Source organism: Hemitrygon akajei, chromosome 11 (assembly GCF_048418815.1).
Source record: "Hemitrygon akajei chromosome 11, sHemAka1.3, whole genome shotgun sequence".
Taxonomy (NCBI): Eukaryota; Metazoa; Chordata; class Chondrichthyes; order Myliobatiformes; family Dasyatidae; genus Hemitrygon; species Hemitrygon akajei.
Genome location: NC_133134.1, coordinates 134,425,015 through 134,447,573, shown reverse-complemented (window position 1 = coordinate 134,447,573; position 22,559 = coordinate 134,425,015). Strand labels below are relative to the sequence as shown.

General features: G+C 39.4%; 1 protein-coding gene across 2 annotated transcripts in view; it reads left to right on the top strand.

Moving 5' to 3' along the window:
- Positions 1-18,809, top strand: part of LOC140736023 (stathmin-3-like) — a 55,387-nt gene extending 36,578 nt beyond the window's left edge. Inside the window, exons 2-6 of one of the 2 annotated variants that reach the window (XM_073061708.1) lie at positions 11,414-11,509; positions 12,724-12,861; positions 14,065-14,234; positions 15,120-15,311; positions 17,056-18,809. In XM_073061708.1, coding sequence (XP_072917809.1) covers positions 11,414-11,509; positions 12,724-12,861; positions 14,065-14,234; positions 15,120-15,311; positions 17,056-17,115 — 656 coding nt within the window. In that variant the 3' untranslated portion in view covers positions 17,116-18,809. The remainder of the gene's footprint in view (positions 1-11,413; positions 11,510-12,723; positions 12,862-14,064; positions 14,235-15,119; positions 15,312-17,055) is intronic. The other variant, XM_073061709.1, reaches the window with a different exon arrangement.
- Positions 18,810-22,559: the final 3,750 nt, after the last annotated feature.

Genomic DNA, 22,559 nt, shown 5'->3' with positions numbered 1-22,559 from the left:
ATATATTTTCACAAGACAGAGACCTCATTAAAAACCTGAAGAAAGCGACCATCTTGGGTGATTATTTGAGAAGTTGTTTAACTTGCTGCATGGCTATGAACATATGCACTGTGAGGGCAGTGGAATGAAAAGATAACTCAAAGGCATTACCTGCAGACTGGGGATACGTCTGAATGCTGTAGACGATAATGTCAGCCTCCTATCCGAATAACGTCAATCCCTCAAGTCCTGGAAGTCAGGTCAGAATGTGGTTATTTGATCATGTCATCATGATGCTCAAGCAAAACCACAATTAGCATAGCAACAGCATGAGCTCACACCAAAGCTGAAGCAGCTAGAATTAGAGCAGCATATACAAAGTGTGAAGATAAGGTGCAAATAGAGAAAGCTTATGTAGATGTAGAGAACGTTAATATAGACCTGGAGAGAGCATGTGTAGAAGCTACACTAAGTGCACTCAAGGAAGAGCGGAAGCTGAGCGAGTCTCAGCAGAGGCAAAGGTGGATCAAGCAGTAGCTGACTTAGATAGAATCAGTCATGCTTTGCCATCACAACAGCCAATTTATCTTGCTAAAGAACATGTCCAAATTAAAAAGTGTTCCAGCTCTACAAGGAGAAGCTGTCCACACTACTCAACCAGCATGACTTGCACATAGTCCAGGTATTGACAGTCAAGATGTACAGCTGCAAAAATCTATAACACTTCCTTTTGCAGTTCCAACACAGCCAAAACCTCCGTCTAGAGTTGCTACTGATGCTAATTCCGCCTGCACAGACAAGTACAGACTAAACTTGCATCCATCCCATGAAATCACATATAGCAAACTAGTCTCTGCAGCACTCATTCAGGAGCCGCAGGTGCATTAGATTTGGCTTGGTATCTGGCTCATCAAGACCTGGTCACAGCAGGACTAGAAGTGTTTGACAACCAGTCTGCCAGTTAACTGTTCTGGAAGTCAAGCTTTCGCAGTGCCAGAGACTAAGCCTCATACCTAGTGAAGGGCTAGACCTTTTCTAATAGTGGCTCGGTGGGAAGTCACTGCAGCATACAAGAAGAGTTAGAGCAATTCACATTAACAATCCAGCTAAAGGTTTACAAATGCTGTGGCAGAGGCTGGACATGTGCCAAGGCTCTCCAGAGGCAATCAAAGAATCTTTCTTCAGCAGACTTGATAATTTTCTAAACCTATCACATAAAGAACTGTGGAAGCTACATGAGCTTGTGGATCTGTTTTTGGAACTGCAAGCTGCAAAAAAACAAGGCTCTGTTTTTCTTGGATACAGCAAGAGGAATAAACCCTGTAGTGCAGAAACAACTGAAAAATATTCAAGAACAGCGGATAACTGCAAGGTTCAAGTATAAAACGAAGCATCATGCCAACTATCCGCCACTTTCATCCTTTATGGAATTCATCTGCAGCTGCCCAGAAATGCGAAATTCCCCTAGTTTTACACTCTGAACTTTCAGTAACATGTCATTCAAAGAGCAGTGTACAGCAACAGCATTGAAAACCTGACCCACTGTCATGCTCAACAAAACTGAAGTAGAAAACTTTATCATGAACCCTGATAGTCAATGCCCTGTCCATAAGAAACCTCACGCCTTAAGGAAATGCAGAGGATTCTGAGAAAATCCACTTGCAAACCGGAGATGCTTTCTAAAGGAGCACTCAATTTGTTTCAAATGTTGTGGTTCAATAGGACATCAAGCAAAAAACTGTAGATTAATATACCCTGCACTGAGTGTGACAGTGAGCAGCATATATTAGCACTTCATTCAGGACCAGCACTTTGACTATTACTGGCTCCAGCAGACTCACGGTAGAGCACAGTGGGGAACCAGAGGAACATCCATCCGTTGAGCCTACTTCCTCCTGCACAGAGGTATGCGGGAGAAAGGTTTCCAATGTAAATCCTGCTCTAAAATATGCCTAGTCAACATCTATCCGAAAGGACATCCTGAGCAAAACAAAAAGGCATATGTGATATTAGATGATCAGAGTAACGTGTCTTTGGCAAAATCAACATTCTTTGATATGGTCAGTATTCAAAGTTCTGTTTCCCCAAACATTCTAAATACATGTTCTGGAACATCAGAAGTTGCTGGAAGAGGAGCCAATGAATTTGTCATGGAGTCAACAGGATGGGAAGTGTTCTTACCTTTGTCAACCAACAACAGGGGTGAAATCCCAATTCCTGAAGTTGCATGTGGTGATCATTCACATCTTAAGGCCACAGCTGACAAGATCCCCCCACTTGACTCTTCTGCTGAGATTCTTCTGTTGCTTCAGATGCACCATCTGTGTGCACAAGTTATGTGAACAGTGCAATGGTTGGCACAGTGCACCTTGTGCCCAACTACTGGACCTGGTTTGGGACATAGTGGGTAAAGTCTACCTCGATAGTGCTCATCAGCACTAATGTCCTATAGAACAGGCACCCAAGTAATTACAAACCTTGGGAGAGTAGAATCTATATGATTGAAGATAAGTAGACCAAATGCCTTGACCAGATTTAGGCAAGCTGGTCTTCTGTTATTAGGAAGATGATTATAAGCTGGCACCTTCCATTGAAGATGAGGTCTTCCTTTGAATCATGAACGAAGAGTTTAGCAAAGATGAATCAAACAGTTTGGTAGCTCCCTTTCCTTTTTCACTCTCCACACTGAGTTCTACCAAATAACAGAGAACAGGCCCTCAGTTGACTCAAGTCCCTTAGTCACACATTGAGAAGGAAACCAGAAAGGAAAGAACATTACACAAAATTCATGGAGAGACTCTTCATGAAGATGGAGCAACTCTTCATAAACAATTATGCTGAACTAGCAACTCCACCAGATCCCAACAAAGGAAGTGTTTGTCCAACTTTACAGTTAACAACAGGAATCATCACAAATATGAATTGTCTTTGATTCAAGTGCACAGTTCAAAGGCATATCACTGAACTATGAGCTCTTGAGGAGTTCTGAGCTCAATAATAGTTTGCTTGGGGTCCACATGCGCTTCAGAACTGAGTCCATTGCAGTGATGGCAGACACTGTACAAATGTTTCACAGCTTCCTAGTGAGAGAGGATCATCAAAACTACATCAGATTCTTGTGGCATTGTGATCACCAACTGGACAAGGAGATTCTGGAGTACTGCATGAGTGTTCATGTATTTGGCAATTGTCCGTGCCCAGCTGTGGCAACTATTGAGGGAGAGAAGGAATTCAGGACTGAAGCACAGAGATACATAAAAAGGCATTTCTATGTTGATGGTGGTCTTAAATAATTTTTTTTTAGTGCAGGAGAAGTAATCGCATGCTGAAAGCAGTGCAAGTCATGTTGGCGCAGTCTAATCACAAACTGCGTAAGATTGCATCCATCAGTACTGAGGTCATGCAATGCTTCCCATCTGAAGATCTGGCCAAAGAGTCTTGATCTTGGACAGAACCTCCCTCGTATGCAGCATAACCTTGGTTTTAGATGGGACCTTGTTACCGACACCCTTACTTTCCAGGTTGCTGATACCGAAAAACATTTTATGCATCATGGTGTGCTATCAACTATTAAGATCCTGTTTGACCCTGGTGGTTTTGCTGCTCCAGTCGGCTTCCAGAGACACTTTATAAGACCATAAGACAAAGGAGCAGAAGTCGGCCATTTGGCCCATCGAGTCTGCTCCACCATTTCATCATGAGCTGATCCAATCTCCCCTTTAGTCCCATTCCCCCGCCTTCTCACCATAACCTTTGATGCCCTGACTACTCAGATACCTATCAATCTCTGCCTTAAATACACCCAATGGCTTGGCCTCCATTGCTGCCCGTGGCAACAAATTCCATAGATTCACCACCCTCTGGCTAAAAAAATATTTTCGCATCTCTGTTCTGAATGGGCACCCTGCAATCCTCAAGTCATGTCCTCTCGTACTAGGCTCTCCCACCATGGGAAACAACTTTGAACATCCACTCTGTCCATGCCTTTCAATATTCAAAATGTTTCTATGAGGTCCCCCCTCATTCTTCTAAACTCCAAAGAATACAGTCCAAGAGTGGTTAAACGTTCCTCATATGTTAACCCTCTCATTCCCGGAATCATTCTAGTGAATCTTCTCTGAACCCTCTCCAATGTCAGCACATCCTTTCTTAAATAAGGAGCCCAAAACTGCACACAGTATTCCAAGTGAGGTCTTACCAGTGCCTTATAGAGCCTCAACATCACATCCCTGCTCCTATACTCAATTCCTCTAGAAATGAATGCCAACATTGCATTCACCTTCTTCACCACCGACTCAACCTGGAGGTTAACCTTAAGGGTATCCTGCACGAGGACTCCCAAGTCCCGTTGCATCTCAGAACTTTGAATTCTCTCCCCATTTAAATAATAGTCTGCCCTTTTATTTCTTCTACCAAAGTGCATGACCGTACATTTTCCGAAATTGTAATTCATTTGCCACTTCTTTGCCCATTCCCCCAATCTATCCAAGTCTCTCTGCAGACTCTTTGTTTCCTCAGCATGACCGGCCCCTCCACCTATCTTTGTATCATCAGCAAACTTAGCCACAAAGCCATCTATTCCATAATCCAAATCGTTGATATACAACGTAAAAAGAAACAGCCCCAACACAGACCCCTGTGGAACACCACTGGTAACCGACAGCCAAACAGAATGGGATCCCTTTATTCCCACACTCTGTTTCCTGCCAATCAACCACATATGTAACTTTCCCATAATTCCAGGGCTCTTATCTTGTTTAGCAGCCTCATGGGCGGCACCTTGTCAAAGGCCTTCTGAAAATCCAAATACACAACATCCACTGCATCTCCCTTGTCTAGCCTACTTGTAATCTCCTCAAAAAATTGCACTAGGTTTGTCAGGCAGGATTTTCCTTTAAGGAAACCATGCTGAGTTCTGCCTATCTTGTTATATGCCTCCAGGTACTCCGTAACCTCATCCTTGACAATCGACTCCAACAACTTCCCAACCACCAATGTCAAGCTAATAGGTCTATAATTTCCTTTTTGCTTCCTTGCCCCCTTCTTAAATAGCGGAGTGACATTTGCAACCTTTCAGTTCTCCGGAATCAGGCCAGAATCTATCGACTTTTGAAAGGTCATTGCTAATGCCTCCGCAATCTCCACTGCTACTTCCTTCAGAACACGAGGGTGCATTCCATCTTGTCCAGGAGATTTATCTTCCCTTAGACTATTCAACTTCCTGAGTACATTCTCTGACGTAATTGTAACTGTGCATATTTCTCCTCCCTGACATGCTTGAATGTCTGGTATATTGCTGATGTCTTCCTCAGTGAAGACTGATGCAAAATACTCATTCAGTTCCTCTGCCATCTCCTTATCTTCCATTACAATTTCTCCAACATCATTTTCTATCGGTCCTATATCTACTCTCACCTGTCTTTTACTCTTTATATACGTGAAAAAGCTTTTAGTATCCTCTTTGATATTATTTGCTAGCTTCCTTTTATGTTAAGAGAGCTGACCTCAGACACTTGTGGATGGGGTGTCCCAATCCCTGAAGAGAAACATGAGCAGTGCCAGCAATGGTGTTCTTCCTTTCAGCATCTTAAATGTTCGAAAATTTCAAGAATCTACGCAATTCCACTATCTACAGTCAACAGAAAGAGGTCTGCATCTTCTGTGATGTGTCAACTAAAGCTTATTGCTGCTGTTGCATACCTGAAGATCACAAATGCTGCTGGATATTGTAAAGTTGGTTACATTCTAGGGAGGGCAAAGCTTGCTCCCAAACCAGACCTCACCATATTAAGGCTTGAACTCAGTGCTGCTGTTCTAGCAGTTGAGATGGCAGAGATGACACAGTAACTGAATAGCTGGACACAGAACTAGATGGTATCAAGTTCCTTACTGACAGGAAAGTCATGCTTGGTTATATATTTAATTAAACAAGGAGATTCTGTGTTTATGTACATAATAGGATCCAAGGTTTCACTGATCAACTCAGAAGAGCCAATGGAACTATGTTCCTACTGATCTCAACTTCTCTGATCATGCCACAAGATGGCTCAGAGCCCAACACCTCCCCCCCCCCCCCGTCCCACCGCCCCTGGTGGTAACTGGCCCAGTAGCTCTTGCCAATCCCCAAAAGGAACATAGTCAGCAGAAAACTTCCAACTTGGCCAACCCAGAGACAGGTGTAAAATACGTCCTCATGTGTTGACGAACACCACTCATTTATCACTGCTCTAACTTGGCAGTACACGTTTTCAGTGTTATTCAAGGAGGAAGTCTCTTACCAGAGCAATTGCCTGGCTGTCATATATTACTCTCTCCTTTACAGGAATAGCTAAAGACAGCCTTTGCAATAGTTGGCACAACTGTCAGCAGTCTCTCAGCACAGAGCTACTGAATTGGGTAGAGGTTAGCATCCATTTTGTTGCTTTATGCAGAGGAAGTGCAGTGCATCACAAAGCAGGAATCTCTCTCAAAACAAGGTTCTCTTGGTAAACCCTGTTATCTTCTTGACTCTAAGGGCCTATTGTGAGTTGGAGGGTGTATTAAGATGGCACAAATCAATTCAGAGGTAATTTGTCCAGTCCCCATTCTTGGTAAGCACCATATCACCTACAGACAGTACCATGAGCAAGTATATCATCAAAGCCAGTTTTTTTTTATAAGTGAGAATGGTTAAAGGCTGTTGTAAGACTGCTTTCAAGATCTATTCTTCTTTTTCCAAAGAATAAGTGAAATGATCATTAGAATTTTTAGTTTCAGTAATTAAGTTTGACATCCTGTGAATGCCAGATGGGGAGTGTTCTGGCCTCTAGAGGCCCAGTTCATTTTGTGTGAACATTACTTACTACAGTATATGTAAACAAGAGAAAACCTGCAGATGCTGGAAATCCGAGCAACACACAAAATGCTGGAGGGACTCAGCAGGCCAGGCACCATCTAGGAAACACTTCGGCAGGGTTTTGACCTGAAACGTCGACTGTACTCTTTTCTTAGATGCTGCCGGGCCTGCTGAGTTCCTCCAGCATTTTTGAGTGTGTTACAGTATATGTAAGGTGACTTTTGTATCTTTTCCTGTGTGTGTTAGTTTTGATTCAATTTGAAGAATTTGTTGGAAAGACATACATCTCCAGCCACTCTTTATTTGCCATTGAAACAATATCTTTTCCTAAGTAAGAGATTTCATTAAAAACCCTAAAGAAAACTTCCATCACAGGTGATTTTTGAGAAGTAGTTTAACTCGCTGCATGGCTGTGTATGTATGCACTGTGAGGGCAGTAGACCTTCCTGCCTACATAGCCCTCTATTTTTCTCTCATCCATGTTCCTATCTAGCAGTTTCTTAAATACCCCTATTGCATCTGCCTCTACCACCAATCCTGGCAGGGTGTTCCATGCACCCACCACTCTCTGTGTAAAAAAAACAAAACTTACCTCTGAATTGCTCCCCAGACTCTTCTCCAATCACCTTAAAATGATGCCCTTTGGCAGTTTCTTCCACTTGATCTACCTGTCCTACTTTGAATGTACTATTGCTTTTCCCCTTAGATTTGAGCCTACTTTTTGCTCATCCCACCTTAGTAAAATTGGCTTTTATTGCTGAGATCCTTAACTGATGTCCTTCCTATTGTCATTCCCTAAAATTAAGTTCTGAACTATCCTAATCCATTGGATTTGCTATTTATCTACAATAGAAAATCCATTGATTATTTTAAGGATGTTATACCTTTTGCACTGGTTTTATTTGAAGTAATATTATGGTGTTTTGAACTCTTCTTTCAGACCTACTAAGAATGGATGCTAAATATTTACTCTGCTGGATTTCTCCACCTCTCTGGGGATTAATACCACACTTCCTATTCTCCCATTTTGTTTTTGTTCTGCAGTTCAATACAAACGGTTTCATAAGAGAATGGCACACAAAATGCAGGAAGAAATCATTGTGTCTGGCAAAATCTGTAAAGGAAAATGAATAGTGACATATCAGGCCTAGACCCTTTATAAGAACTAGAAATAAGGGAAATAGCCAGTGTAAAAAGGGGTGTGGGGTGGGGGGTTAGGGAAGGAAAGGGGTGGAGTGCGAACTGGCAAATGATAGATAGGTGTATCCAGGTGAAGGGTTGGGGTGAGCTGATAAGCAGGTGAGGGATGGAAGTGGAAGTTACGTCTGAAGCTGGAAGGTGATTGGTGGAAGTGACAAAGGGCTGAGGAAAGTGAAACAACTTCCAGATACAGTGGAGAAAGAACTAGAAATTATAAAGAAACAGTTTGATACTAACAAATTATCACTGAATCCAAGTAAAACTAAATTCTTAATATTTGAAAACCATGTACCAAACTTGTATAGTAAACTTAGAATAAATGATGTTGAAATTGATAAGGTATCTGAAACAAAATTTTTAGGAGTAATAGATAATAAATTAAGCTGGAAACCACATATAAATTATATCAAAGCAAAAATGTCAAAATCTATTGCAATACTGTACAAAGAGCAAGATTTCTTAAATCAAGAATCTTTGTATACATTATACTGTTCACTTGTAGTCCCATACATGATTTACTGTGTAGAGGTATTGGGAAATACATACAAAACAAATACAAACTCAATTTTTCTACTCCAAAAGAAAGCCATATGAATTGTAAATAAGACAAGTTATCATGAGCCAACCATTCCACTATTTATTCAACTAAACACTTTAAAATTCAGAGATTTTGTAGATTTGAAAATAATTCAAATTATGTATAAAGTAAAAAAATGGACAGTTACCACAAAGGTTGTTTAAAATGAAAGAAAGTCAACGTGATTTGAGAGAAACATGTATATTTCAAAAACAAAGGATAAGAACAAATGTAAAAAATCATTGTATTTCAGTCAGAGGGGTGAATCTATGGAACAGTTGTAGTGAGCATTTAAAAATATGCACTACACTTAACAAGTTTAAAAAATTATGTAAAAGTAATTTAATGAACAAATAAAAAATACATGATTTAAAATGAATGGGAGTAATGTAAATAAATGATACTTGTGTTAAAAGATTATGAAAATTCTTGTTTTGATGTGATGATTGATGCCAAATATGTTTTTGTATAAGTAAGAGGGGTAGGCGGAATAAGCTGTAGCTTCAGCCTTCACCCTTTCGGTCTGTTTTAAAGATTTTTATTATTTAATTTTGTCTTATGAAATCAACGTTATGAAATCATCATTGAAAATGATGCTTTTTGTTGCGTTTGTACTGACCGAAATAAAAAATTTTAAATTCATTCATTCAAACTGTTAGGACAGGACAATGGGCGATGGAATAAAGGGAAGGAGGTGAGGAAGGGAACTAGAAGGAGGAATATGTGGGTGATGGACAGATGGAGAGAGTGGGGGGTTGAAAAGATCTGGGGTCATAGGGCATGTGGTATAAGTAAAAGAAAAAGAGGACAGGGTGTAGTTACAATATTTATATAAACTGATATTCATGTCATTAGGTCAGAGACTTCCAAGGTGGAGTATGAGGTGCTATTCCTCTCGTCTGAGTCTAGCTTCGAACTAACAGTAGAGGGGGTTGTGGACCGACATGTCAGTATGTAAATGGGAGATGGAATTAAAATGGTTGGCAACCAGGAGATCCTAGCTGGTATGGCAGATGGAATGAAAGTGCTTGATGAAATGATCGCCCAGTCTTCGTTGATGTCACTGATACAGAGGAGGTCGTATCAAGAGCATCGGATACAATAAGTTACACCAATGGGTTCACATTGTGAAGAACTGCCTCACCTGAAAAGAATGTTTTGGATCCTGAACAGTAGTGAGGGTGGGGATGTACGAGCAAATGGAACACTTAGCATAGTTGCAGAGGCAAATGCCTAGAGGGATGATTAGAGGGGAGTCACGGAGAGAGTGATCCTTGTGAAAAGCAGGGAGGAAAGAGGAAGAGGTGCCTAGTGGTGTGATTGCACTGCAGATGCCAGAAGTTGTGGAGAAGTATATATTGGATATGTAGGTTTGTGGGTTGATAGGTGAGAACAAGGGGAAATCTATCCCTGTTAATATCGTAAGAGATTCCTTCTTCTTCATCCTTTCTCCTCGCTGGATTTGTGTTTCATAACCAATTACAAAACATCACTTTTTATATAATCTTCCTCCACAGTTGTTATATTTCTGTCCATGCATGCTGTCATCTTTTTGCAAACTATGAATCAGAAAATAATTCTGCTTTCTCAGAAAGAGGAATTAGTGAATTATAAATGTTGATGCAATCCACACATAACTATGTTTTTTGTTCTTACAGACTGGTTGTATATTATTATCTGCTCAGTTTACATACTGTTCATAGTCACTCTGTATTCAAATTTCAAAACTAAGTCATAGGATGATATTTTTAGAAGAATCATACCTGTTTTTGAACAGTTTTCCCCCATTGGGACATCCACTGGAGTAGCCATCGATAAAGCCAAAATCAATGTTGAGAACAACGTAGCTAACTTTAACACTGTAAGTTAGAAGAACCATAATCAAGCTGAGAGCTAGCCTGGTCAGAGGAAATGTTATGATTGATATTCATTCTGCTCAGCGAAACAGAGGAAAGAAGACCAGTGCATAAAACACGGGGGCAGGTCAGCATAGGAAACAGGAAAATAGACCAGCATGGAAGGCCAGTGCAGGACACAGATCAAGAAACCCAAAACTAAGTTCTAGTGTGAAGGGCCAATAGTGTGAGGAAATATAGCTGCTACAAAAATTTCTTGCGCTAATTTCTCACAAGTCTTCCTTTACTTCTACTAATGTTTTGGCAAGATGTAAATAGGCAAAAAATTTACTGTTCACTTTTTTCAAGATTATAGTGGGAGCATTCGAATTGATTATATTCATCCGATATCTCAAGACCACAACCATAATACAATATACTGTTCTACATTGGTTGTGAAAAGTATAGAAGTGATAAATCTAGAAAATATCTTTGGATGAGTAGATAATAAGACAGAAATCCAAAAGAATAAAGTCAAAAGTTAAATACAAAAATAATACCTTGTCAGGAAAGTGTAACCAAGGCAAAATACCAGGAATCATTTAAGAACTAATTTCATTCACCAGTGAGAGGATATTGGAGTAATTTTGCATACATAAACAAAAAGGTAAACTTCTTCGATCAAGTTTTTACAGTCTTGAGATCATGGGTGAAAGTAGTTGGCTACTCTCTATTCTTCGTAATTTTGAGAAGTATCAATAAAGAAGAATGGGGATTAAAATGTATTACTTTCTATTTTTACTGCTTTCTGAGAGTCTTGCCTCTGATAAATATTATATTTGTTTATTAAATTTTGACCAATTTGGTGAAACAGAAGGAATCTGGGTTTCCTATTTATGTGAAACATCAAGAAAAAATATTTACAGAAGTCTTGTTGAAAAATTCATGTTCATGGAAGTAAAATTATTATGTTTTTATCTTCTAAAGCCTACAAGGAGAAAATGAAGGAGCTGTCAATGCTCTCCCTGATCTGCTCCTGCTTCTATACTCAACCACATCCCAATACAATCAACAAATTTGATGGTGAGTACTGGCATTAAGTAATTTCTTTGCTCTGGCCTATGTTTAGATTGTGTAGTTATAATGTAATTGTTCTAGTTACATAGTGTAAACATATCTATGTACTTTTTACTTTGAACTTTGAAGTGCAGGTAAAATCAAACAGTTTAACGTTTTGATTTTCACTTTAATTACCGTACATTTTTGTCATGATTAGTTCAAAAATAGGTTGATCAAGTGTAGTAGCTTATTGATGAACAATATACTGAATTGAAGGATTCATTGTTCCTGGAAATTCATTCATAAAATTTCAGAAGCCTAGAGTCACCAAACAGTCACTGACTCCAGTATGTGGTCAGTAACCTCTCTCGAATCATGATCACAGAAGTCTTAAATCTTGCTTAAAGTCCAAGTGCACATAAAGCACTAAATCTTTATAACTAGTCTCGTATGGCCTAGTTTAATTACAATATAATTAACCAAAACACCTGTGAATCAATGTGACGTACCTTCTGGTTCCAGTGCAATCAACTGCCTGTACTCTGAAAAGACTTCGCTTTCAAGAGAAAATGTCTCTTGGGAATCTTTCATCCATAGGACAGCTTACTCAGACTCCTGCATCTAAACCAGCTAAAAGTGAACAAGCACAGACCACACTGAGTCAATCTGGGGACTCAGATCTAACTCAATTCTGTTCATAATCATGGATGTCACTAAACCGGACATTTTAGATGATAAATCTGAGATCCTGATGACTCTAAACACTAAAAAATGAATGGATCTGAGGCAGGATCTTACACAAAAAACAATTCTGCATTCTATTTGTATGTTTAAATGACTGCTGGGATTAAGATATTTGTGATTCTTATTTCCATTATTCAACAAAAAGAAATTGGTACTAAGTCTTTTTGGAGGACAGCCCACATGTTCGATGTAATTTCAGTGGAAGAGGTGTGTAAATACTAAATATTCTAACCAAATAACTTCCTCAAGTTTTGAGATTTCTTTTGCATGTTATTGCAGGTAAACAGAAGAAACCCACATACAATATCATGGGTATTCATTAATGTCTACATATAAGAAAAAATTAATTAATATGCTAAATATGTAACCCAGATTACTGTCTGTGATAACAAAGGACAGAACACAACCAGTAGCTTTAAAATTAATGGAGAAATAATTCATTCTGAAATATATTTTATTTACTATTGTTTATAATAAGGTTTTATTTTATTTAGAGATACAACGTGGTAATAGGCCCCTCCGACCCAACAAGGAAACTGGAGCACCTGGAGAAAACTCACACAGACAAGGGAGAATGTACAAACTCCTTACAGATAGCAGCGGGAATTATTCAAAGGTTCAAAGTTTCAAAGGTTAATTTATTATCAAAGTATACAACTTGAAATTCTTCTTCTTCGGGTAGCCCATGAAAAACAAGAGAGGTACCGCAATCATCAACCACCCCACTCCACACACACAGAAAAAATGAACAAAAATGGAACAGGCCCATCAACCCCCAAATCCTCCTCCCCCACACAAAAACACAAACAAATTGGAGCAGGCCCATCGACCCCCAAATCCTCCTCCCCCACACAAAAACACAAACAAAATGGAACAGGCCCATCGACCCCAAATCCTCCTCCCCCACACAAAATGGAACAGGCCCATCGACCCCCAAATCAACTCTACCTGCACAAAAACAAAAAAAAAAGAAAGCGTGCGAAAAACACAGAATATAGGACTGAAAAAAAAAAGTCAAAGTCCACATCCAAAACGCAGAAAACCTGGGCAACATTCATTGGGCCCAACAGCAGACCTTTCCCTCAACGTAGCAGACCCATCAAAAATAGAACTCATCCTCCGCACTTGCCTTGATACTTCAATCTTCCTCGTCGCTTTCATCGGTGAACAATGGAAACTTTAATTGATGAAATGGAGTCAAATAATGGCATGCACCCTGTCCCTCAGCCTTCAGACATGCTGTCCCTGTCTCCCAGAATCCTCTTGGAGACTGCAGAGTGCTGAAACACCCAAATGACCTTCAAGCTTCCACATTCACCTCAGTGTTTCAGTCTCCCTCATCACTTTAATCAGCAGAGTGGAGTCGAACATTGCCTTGCACCCACCCTTGCAGCCCGCCCACCATGAGGTTCCCACATGCTGCCTCAGCCTCCGGAAATCCCCTCGGAGACTGCAGAGCGCTAGAACACCCAAACAGCAAATCACAGGCTCCAACCGTTCCAGAATCACATCCAAGATGAAAAACAAACATAAAAGATGTAAAAGAAGTGAAATATATGATTTCATGATCTATCCAGGAGATGTCGATCGAAGGAGCGTTGTACGCTGGTGCCATCTTGACTGGATGTCATCCGCAAATTTGAACCCGGATTGCTGGTGCTGTAATGGTTTTATGCTAACTGCTATGCTGTGTATCCTCCCGTGGTGCCCCTAAAGCTTAAGCGATGGAATGGGAGAACTGAGTTTAGCTCTTATTTTAAGCTACAATGTTATTTGGACCAGTAACAAAAATATGCCATTCATTGTATTGTTTTTTAATATTTTTTCTTCCTTAGATATGGAAGTGAAATCAATTAATAAGCGTGCCTCTGGACAGGCTTTTGAAGTTATTCTGAAACCACAATCCACCGATCTGTCACCTGAGCAACCCATCACACCAAAGAAGAAGGACATCTCTTTGGAGAAACTGCAGAACCAGCTGGATGCTGCTGAGGATAGGAGAAAGGTTGGTGACATGGACTGGTTTCATACCCATTTGATGAGTTAGATATTGTGTGGTGTAGCAATGTCTAAGAAAAATGCTATCCTTAAACTATCCTACTTTCCCACACCATGTGAAGTTAAAAGTTGATCTTTCCATTTGTAGAAGTCAAAAAAACAACATACTATTGATGTTAGAATCTGAAACAACTGGGGGAAAAAGGGAAAATGCAGCAGGAGAGGCTGCAACTGAAGAGAGAGAAAATGAGTTTTTTTCAGGTTTATCAAAGGTCATTCACCTGAAATACAATACTAAATCCCCTCTTCTCAAATTATGTCTGAGCTGTTGTGCAAATGCCAGTCTATGGCGAGGTTAGCCCCTAGCATTTTGCCGGTACCCATTTTCGGTTGGGTGGACTAGAGCAGTGTGTGGTTAAGTGCCTTGCTCAAGGATACAACACGCTGCCTCGGCTGGGGCTCGAAATCACGACCTTCAGGTTGCTAGTCCAACACCTTAACCACTTGGCCAAGCGCCACATGACAAAAAAGAGATACTCTACAAAAGGAAATTATTTTGTTTGTTGTATCTGTACTGACTTTTTGAAAAAAGCCAGTCAAATAACCTAACTCCTTTCTTAATAAGTTTTAAAATTGTCCTCTTTAAGTATCTGTTTAATTCTCATTTGGAAGTTACTGTTGAGTCTGTTCGCTCGTTCTTACAAGCAATGATTCCAAGTCCTAGCAAATTGACGTGAGGAAAGGAAGGTTTTTTGTTTACCCACAGGCTCTTTTGCCATTGATTTCAAGCTCTTGTTCTCCAGTTATTGTTCTTTTTTTTCAGTTTCCTTTGAACATTATGATGATTTGTTGAAGTTCCTTTCATATCAGTGTAATTTCTGTGGATTTGCAGACCCAGGAGATGCAGCTCTTGCAGCAGCTGGCAGAGAAGCAACAGCACAGGCGCATTGTGCTACATCGGGCAATTGTGGATAACTGTAACTTCATCTCAACCACTGAAAGGAAGTTAAATCAGAAAATGGAAGCTTGTAATGAAAATCGCAAAGCGCATATAGCTGCTCTCAAGGATCGTCTGCGTGAGAAGGTAAGTATTCCACTTCGTTTTAAAAATTTAATACATGTAAACCTGTTACTCCTAATTAATTATATTCTTCACTGTTATCCCTATTCATCTGGGAAAAGCTTTGTAGGGTGCTAAGCTGTCTGAGGGCCAGATTTTAGTTCGGACTGATCTTTCATGAAGATGTTCTATTTTTATAAATTTGGCAAAACAAAAAGCCAATTTTCACTCCTTTTTCATCATTGGTATCTGGAATGGTTTAGTTATAAGGTTATGGCAGCAGATACAATATAATTGCCACTTTTACTGATAAATGTAGCAATACATTTTCCAAATCTTTGTCCTTTTCATGCTTAGCTTACAGCGGCTTCTGAAAAAAGGAATTGATAAAATAAATGACTAATTCTTTAGTTCTGCATAATGTCTTCCTGTTAATTAAATTTTGATTGCATGCAGTAATATAATATACTGAAATTGTTATTTATATTTTGAAACTTGATTAAGAAAGAAACATTGAATAGTGAGAACCCACAAATGGACTCCAAAAAAATGACTGAATGCTATTTTTAGTGAGGCTCCAGGCCTATGTTTCAGGCTTCAAAGTGTGATTGTCACAGATAATATATTATGCAGCTTGGGAATAACCCAAAATTGGCCTGGGCCCTCATTAATATTTTTGGGATAATTCCAAGGATATTTCAGCTATCAAGAAAGAATATTGAAATATTTACCACACTAGACTGTTGGATAAAACATAATCATATCAGGCACTATGTTTCTCATTGATTGGTGGAAGAACTTTGAGTGTTTCAGGAAACCACCAGGATAATGAAAATGATGAATCAGAATCAGGTTTATTATCACTGACATATGTGTGTTGTGAAATTTGTTGTTTTGCAGCAGCAGTACAATAAGAAATATATTTTTAAAAAGTGCAACAGAGAGGAAAATAGTGAGGTAGTGTTTATGGGTTCATGGGCCGTGCAGAAATCTGAAGGCAGAGTATTCCTAAAATGTTAAGTGTGTGTCTTCTCCCTGATGGTAGCAATGAGAATATGGTATGTCCTGAATAGAGGGCGGGGGGTGTCCTTAATGTGGGATGCTGTTTTTTTTGAACAATGAGGAGTGTTGTACCCATGAGAGAGCTGAGTCTACAACCCTCTGCAGCTTTTTCCAGTCCTGTGCAGTGGCATCTCGAGACCAGAAAGTGATGCAACCAGTTAGAATGTTCTCTGCGGTACTTCTGTAGAAATTAGCTAGAATATTTGGTGACCTACTAAATCTCATCAAACTCCTAATGAAGTACAGCTGTTGATGTGCCTTCTTTATGATCACATCAATATGCTGGGTCCTGGATAGCTCTTCAGAGATGTTGCAACTGTTCACCCTTTCCACTGCTGACCCCTCGATGAGGACTGGCAGCTGTTCTCCCAACTTCCTCTACCTCAGGATCAGTTGCATTGCTTGAACATTGAAAGGCATTCTAGAGAATAACCCGCATTAATAAATTTGAAAGGCAGAATACTTAAGGGAAATTGGCTACCTAATCTCAGGAGGTTGGGTAGAATGTATTTTATCTGTACCTATTTATGTTGGGGGTTTTTTGATATCTATTAAATAAAGTAATTGCCCACCTTAATTTTCAGTTTGACATATTCAAGTGTAATGTTGGAACTTGCCCAAACTGATGATAGGGAAATGATTATAGGTTTTAAGACAATTTTTTCAGATATTTTACCTTCAATAATTTGTGCATTTTGTACGACAGGAAAGGCATGCAGCTGAGGTCCGTAGAAACAAGCTGCTACGAGAGGAACTTTCTGGCTAAAAAAATGTTCCATTGCTTTATGAAGAACATCGTGGAATAAATCTAATAATAAAACCCTGTTATCATGATACAACTCTTGTTTCTGAATTCAGTACTTCTATATAATAGATCATGCTTTTTTGCATTCAGAATATTGGTTCTTTTGTTATGTGCAATACTGACATTTGTAAGCAGGCAAAGATCAGCAGCACATCAGTAATCTAAAAATATTTAAAACATTCAATTGTTATTGACATCATAATCTGCCAATGTATTTTAACCTGTATATATAGATGCATTATATTAATTGACAGATTCAACCTACAATTTGAAAAATTTGCAAACAAGTTAATTAATTTTTATATATTTTCTGTATAATTGAACCATTTTGTTTTCCTGAAATTATTAGGTGCCCATAAGCATTAGAAACATTGGATAGATTTTACTATTCACATTGGAGCATCCTTTTGGTCTTATACTTAAATATGGTAACATCTATCTACTAGCATAATGGAATTGTTGAAATCTATATCAATTTGAAGAATAATTGAGCATCTCTGAAATAATTTATTTGCACAAGTCATTATTTATAAGTCAGACCAAGCTCATCAAATAAAATAGATAAAACTGACGACTTATCAAACATACAGTACTTCTAAAAAAAGTGTGCCTAAGATGTATTTTAAATATGTATTTTATTATTTAAATATTATTTTATTTAATAATGGCTTTATTTTTAAATTTCCAAAAAATGACAATAAGTTAACAAACACATGATTATAAATGAATGTCATTGAACTATTTAGTGGGAAAAGTCTCAGATCAGTATGACCTGTTACTTTCTGAAGGTCTATATGTCTTTACACACTGTGGAATGTTCAATCTTATCAAATGGCCATGTTACTCACTAGACCTTCAAAAGAACTATTTATTTGGCTCTTTATGTGGGTTGAACTTGTTCATAAACAGTGTAATTTCTTCTTTTAATAGAAAATGTTATTGGTAGCATTATATATTAATCTTTCTATATGTTACACTCTCTTAAGAGGGGGAAACTTCAACGTAAGCAATGTTTTTGTGAAATTAGTCTCTCTAAAAAAAAATGGTATATGTGAGGAAAGTCTTAAATTATCCAGCTAATTTTTTTGTCTTATTACTGCTATCGCTGTGCTGAGTAGAAAATGGTTTGCCAAATATAAAGCTGTATAAGTTTCAGAGTGTTTGTTTGTTGTGCAGTAACTAACTTTGAAAATTCTTTTGTAAATAGTTTTTATTTTTAAAAATTGTGATTGGCAGACTAGTGCATAATTCATAACACTGTATCATGCTAACACCTCACTTAATTACGTATGTGCCATTTCACCTCTAGCTCTGACAGTTTGTGTATTCGCCTATCGGACTTGAAATTAGAGTCAGGGTAAGACAGTAAATGATGCTAGATTCTCTCATCCACTCACTGTAAATGAAGGTGGCATGTTTTAATCACTTGATTAGATCTTGCTCTTCTTGATGTGTTTGTATATGAATCCTTTGAACTTTTGGGAAGATGCTAACAAATCGCTCCCACTTTACACAATTAAAAGTGACCGGAAGTAGTCAATTTGAAGATACCTGCCCACTCATTTTAGATTCCATAATGTGCACTTAAATGTCAGTTTAAGATGGCTGTAATGTGCAAGATGTGATTACACAATAAAGTCCATGATATACAGTTACCTTTTCATGTATTGCACATTTATTTGATATGAATTTATGCTTACTCTCTGTATATAGTTTGAAAAAGAATTATCAGCAAAGATAAGGTCATAGTCAGGATTTTTAAATATGATGAAATAGTGTTATATTGGTGCAACTCTCTCACCATAGGCTCATAATGAGTTAGCCATAACTGTGAATTCAACCTAACAGCAACATAACTCTACAATGCTTGGGGAATAATGGTGAGAATGCCATTTTCAATAAATAACAATTTCTAGGGTAAATGTGATTTGGATAAACAAAACACATAAAAGTGTGAATGTTCCTCTAAGGCAGGGGTGTCAAACTCATTTTAGGTCACGGGCCGGATCAGTCGGACGCGTGCGAACGCAGCTTTCGTTGCCTCCGTTTTTTCAGCCTGCTCTCGTGTCTCAGTCTCTGCTGTAACTACAAAGTGTTTCACTTTACAAATTCCGTTTCTTATGAAGAAGACTGCCGAGCAAGACTGCCGAATAAACACTAAAAACCCTGAAAACCTGGTACCTGAATAAACTCAGCATTAGCCATATCATACGCCATAGGCGCTTCGATTACTGGGGCCAGCTTTAATAGTAATTAGATATTATCTCGCGGGCCAAAGATAATTCCACCGCGGGCCTTGAGTTTGACATATATGCTCTAAGGGGAAAGTAGAATTGTTACTTGTATGAACACTGACACACACCCATGCAGATTTACTGTTCACCAGGAAGCAATAATTTAACTCATCAGTATAAACTTAAATTGAAATTGTATTGACAGAGTATTTTAAACTATAACAAACAAAATACAAAAAAAGGCCCATTGCGCATATACATTAGCCTAAAGTGTGCACATAATATTTGGAGCTCATTGTTGTCTATGTCAATCCGGGTTGTGTCACTTCATTTACTCACAGTACTGAAACAATTCTGCCTGAAAACACAGTCCAAGCAAAACATAAATAAATATCCACGTAACATCGAAGGACAAGGAGTCAAACTTTCTCCAAGGCTGTGAGATAACTAGCTGACTAAAAGTATCTGCACATTCTCTGTGAGACCTAAGTCTGCAGGAGGAGTTTTTCACATCAGTATCTGTCCTTCCAAATTTATTTCTGAGCATTTCCCCATACTCTTCATTCATGTTTGTCATCCATCTTCATTATTTTGTCCTTCTTCCTCCAAGACCCACTCCAGGAAATAGCTATCGCTGATCCCTCTATAATGTTCTGGGACATCTTATTGGCCAAAATGTTAATAAGACAAATCCTATTGGCTAATACAACAAGCCTAACTTAACCAACTAAATTATTATTTTAAATAACAAAACAAAATGAAATACCTGATTGATTATATAATGTAATTAAAGGAACACATTGCATCTTGAGAAAATCTGGGGGAAATAAAATAGCCAACAGTATAACTGTATTAATGGTCATAAACCAGGGTATTAGATTGGAATGTCTGCCTTTCTAAATCTATCCAGAATCTACTTTTTTCAAATTCTCTTGTTGCTTCTTTTGTTTGCTACATTCTGTTTTCAGATGATATTTCTTAGAGACAAGCAACATAGAAACAGGCCTTGTGACCCATTGTACCTATGCCGACCACCTATACTAATTCCACTTGGTTCAGTTCTATACCCCTCAATGTCCTGTTTGTTCCGTTATCTGTCAAGATGCCTCTTAAACATGCTAATTGTTCACACTTCCTCTGGCAGGTCATTCCAGATCCAATTCTTTGTGTGAAAAATTTGCCCCATGGATCTCCACTAAATATTCTCTCTCTCTCTCCCTCCCCCTCCCCCTCCCCCTCCCCCTCCCTCTCCCTCTCCCCCTCCCTCCCTCTCTCTCCCTCTCCCTCTCCCTCTCCCCCTCCCTCTCCCCCTCCCTCTCTCTCCCTCTCCCTCTCCCTCTCCCTCTCCCTCTCCCTCTCCCTCTCCCCCTCCCTCTCCCTCTCCCTCTCCCTCTCCCCCTCCCTCTTCCCCTCCCTCTCCCTCTCCCTCTCTCCCTCTCCCTCTCCCTCTCCCTCTCCCTCTCCCCCTCCCTCTCCCCCTCCCTCTCCCTCTCTCCCTCTCCCTCTCCCTCTCCCCCTCCCTCCCTCCCTCTCCCTCCCTCTCCCTCTCCCTCTCCCTCTCCCCCTCCCTCTCCCCCTCCCTCCCTCCCTCTCCCTCTCCCTCCCTCCCTCTCCCCCTCCCTCCCTCCCTCTCCCTCTCTCCCTCTCCCCCCCCCCCCCCACCACCAGCACTGTGCAATGAGCAGCAAAAGAAAGATGCTAATACTCCAGGCTACAATTATGATTGGGTTGTGGGATGCATTTTGTTCTAATCACCTACAAATTTTCCACTCCAGCAAAAGCTGAGTGTTCAACCCTTCACTTTTCCACTCTTTGTTTCCTATTATACCACCCATCAATCTTTTTGATAACCCCTGCACTTGTTTTTTTTGAACGATTCTTTCAATGTTTATACCTTTTCCTTTTATTTGCTTTACTGTCCATCCTCAGATTGCGAACCCAACATCCCTCTTCACCTTTTCTATTTTACCACCTAAGGTACCAATTATATTAATCAAATGTCTTCATCCACTAATGTTCAGTGTTCCCCTTGCAACTTTCCTGTTAATTGGATATTTTGATATATAACCTAAAGAATTGATCAGCAAACAGGTAAATTGCCTTTTCATTAAGACGTGAGCATGAAGCAATATTTTATATTATGACCATTTAAGAGGCCAAAATTATTGTTTCAACAAGATTTCTTAAACATTAAAGCACAGATTTGTGTCATTTAGAAAAGCTGGCATCTTCCCACACTATTTATCTCATGCTGTAAACATATCCTTCTATCTGTTTCTTCCTCCCATCTTTTCCAGATTGCTAGTAACATCTACTCTATTGGTCTCAAGAGCTCCATAAAATATAATTTTTCACCACATTCTGAGGAAGGAGCTCTCTCCTGGATTCCTTATTGGATTCCTTAATGACTCTCTTCTATCAATGTCTCTTTATTTTGCACTCCTTCTCCTTAGTATATGCTGATTTTATGCTGGGGCATTTAATACTTGGCACTTATTTGGCTATACTAAATGAGTTACTCAAGTATTTTTGTCACTTCATTGTAATAACATGGTTATTTAAAATGTATGCTTTGGCTGTTCCAAAGGCTGTTAATAAATAAAAAGTGACAAAGGTTCCTAAAGCAGATCAGAGTAGGATATATGTGAAGATAAAGTTAGATGCCTATGAAGGGTAATGATCAGGTGCAAGTTCTAACAATATATGAAGGCCTTTCAATATGTTTTTATCATACTGCTTAGCCATGGCAACCTTTCTCACAACTTTACAACTTGTCACTCATCATGCCGTCTCCCTTCTCTCAGTTCCTCTGTCTCCACCACATCTGCTCTCAGGATGAGGCTTTCTAATTCCTCAAAGAAAGGGGCTTTCCTTCCTCCTCCAGCAATGCTACCGTCACCCGCATCGCTTTCATTTCGCACATGTCTACCCTCACCCCAACCTTCCACTGCTGCACCAGGGTTGTCACCTACCCCCCCCCCCCCATAGCCTCTGTGTTCAGTACATAATTCTCCATAACCCCTGCCATTTCCAATGGGATCCAACCATCAAGCACATCTTTTCCTCCCCACCAATGCTTTTCATGGGGATCACTCCCTACATGACTTCCTTGTCCACTCGTCCCTTCCCACTGATCTCCCTCCTAGAACTTAACCTTTGCAAGCGGAACAA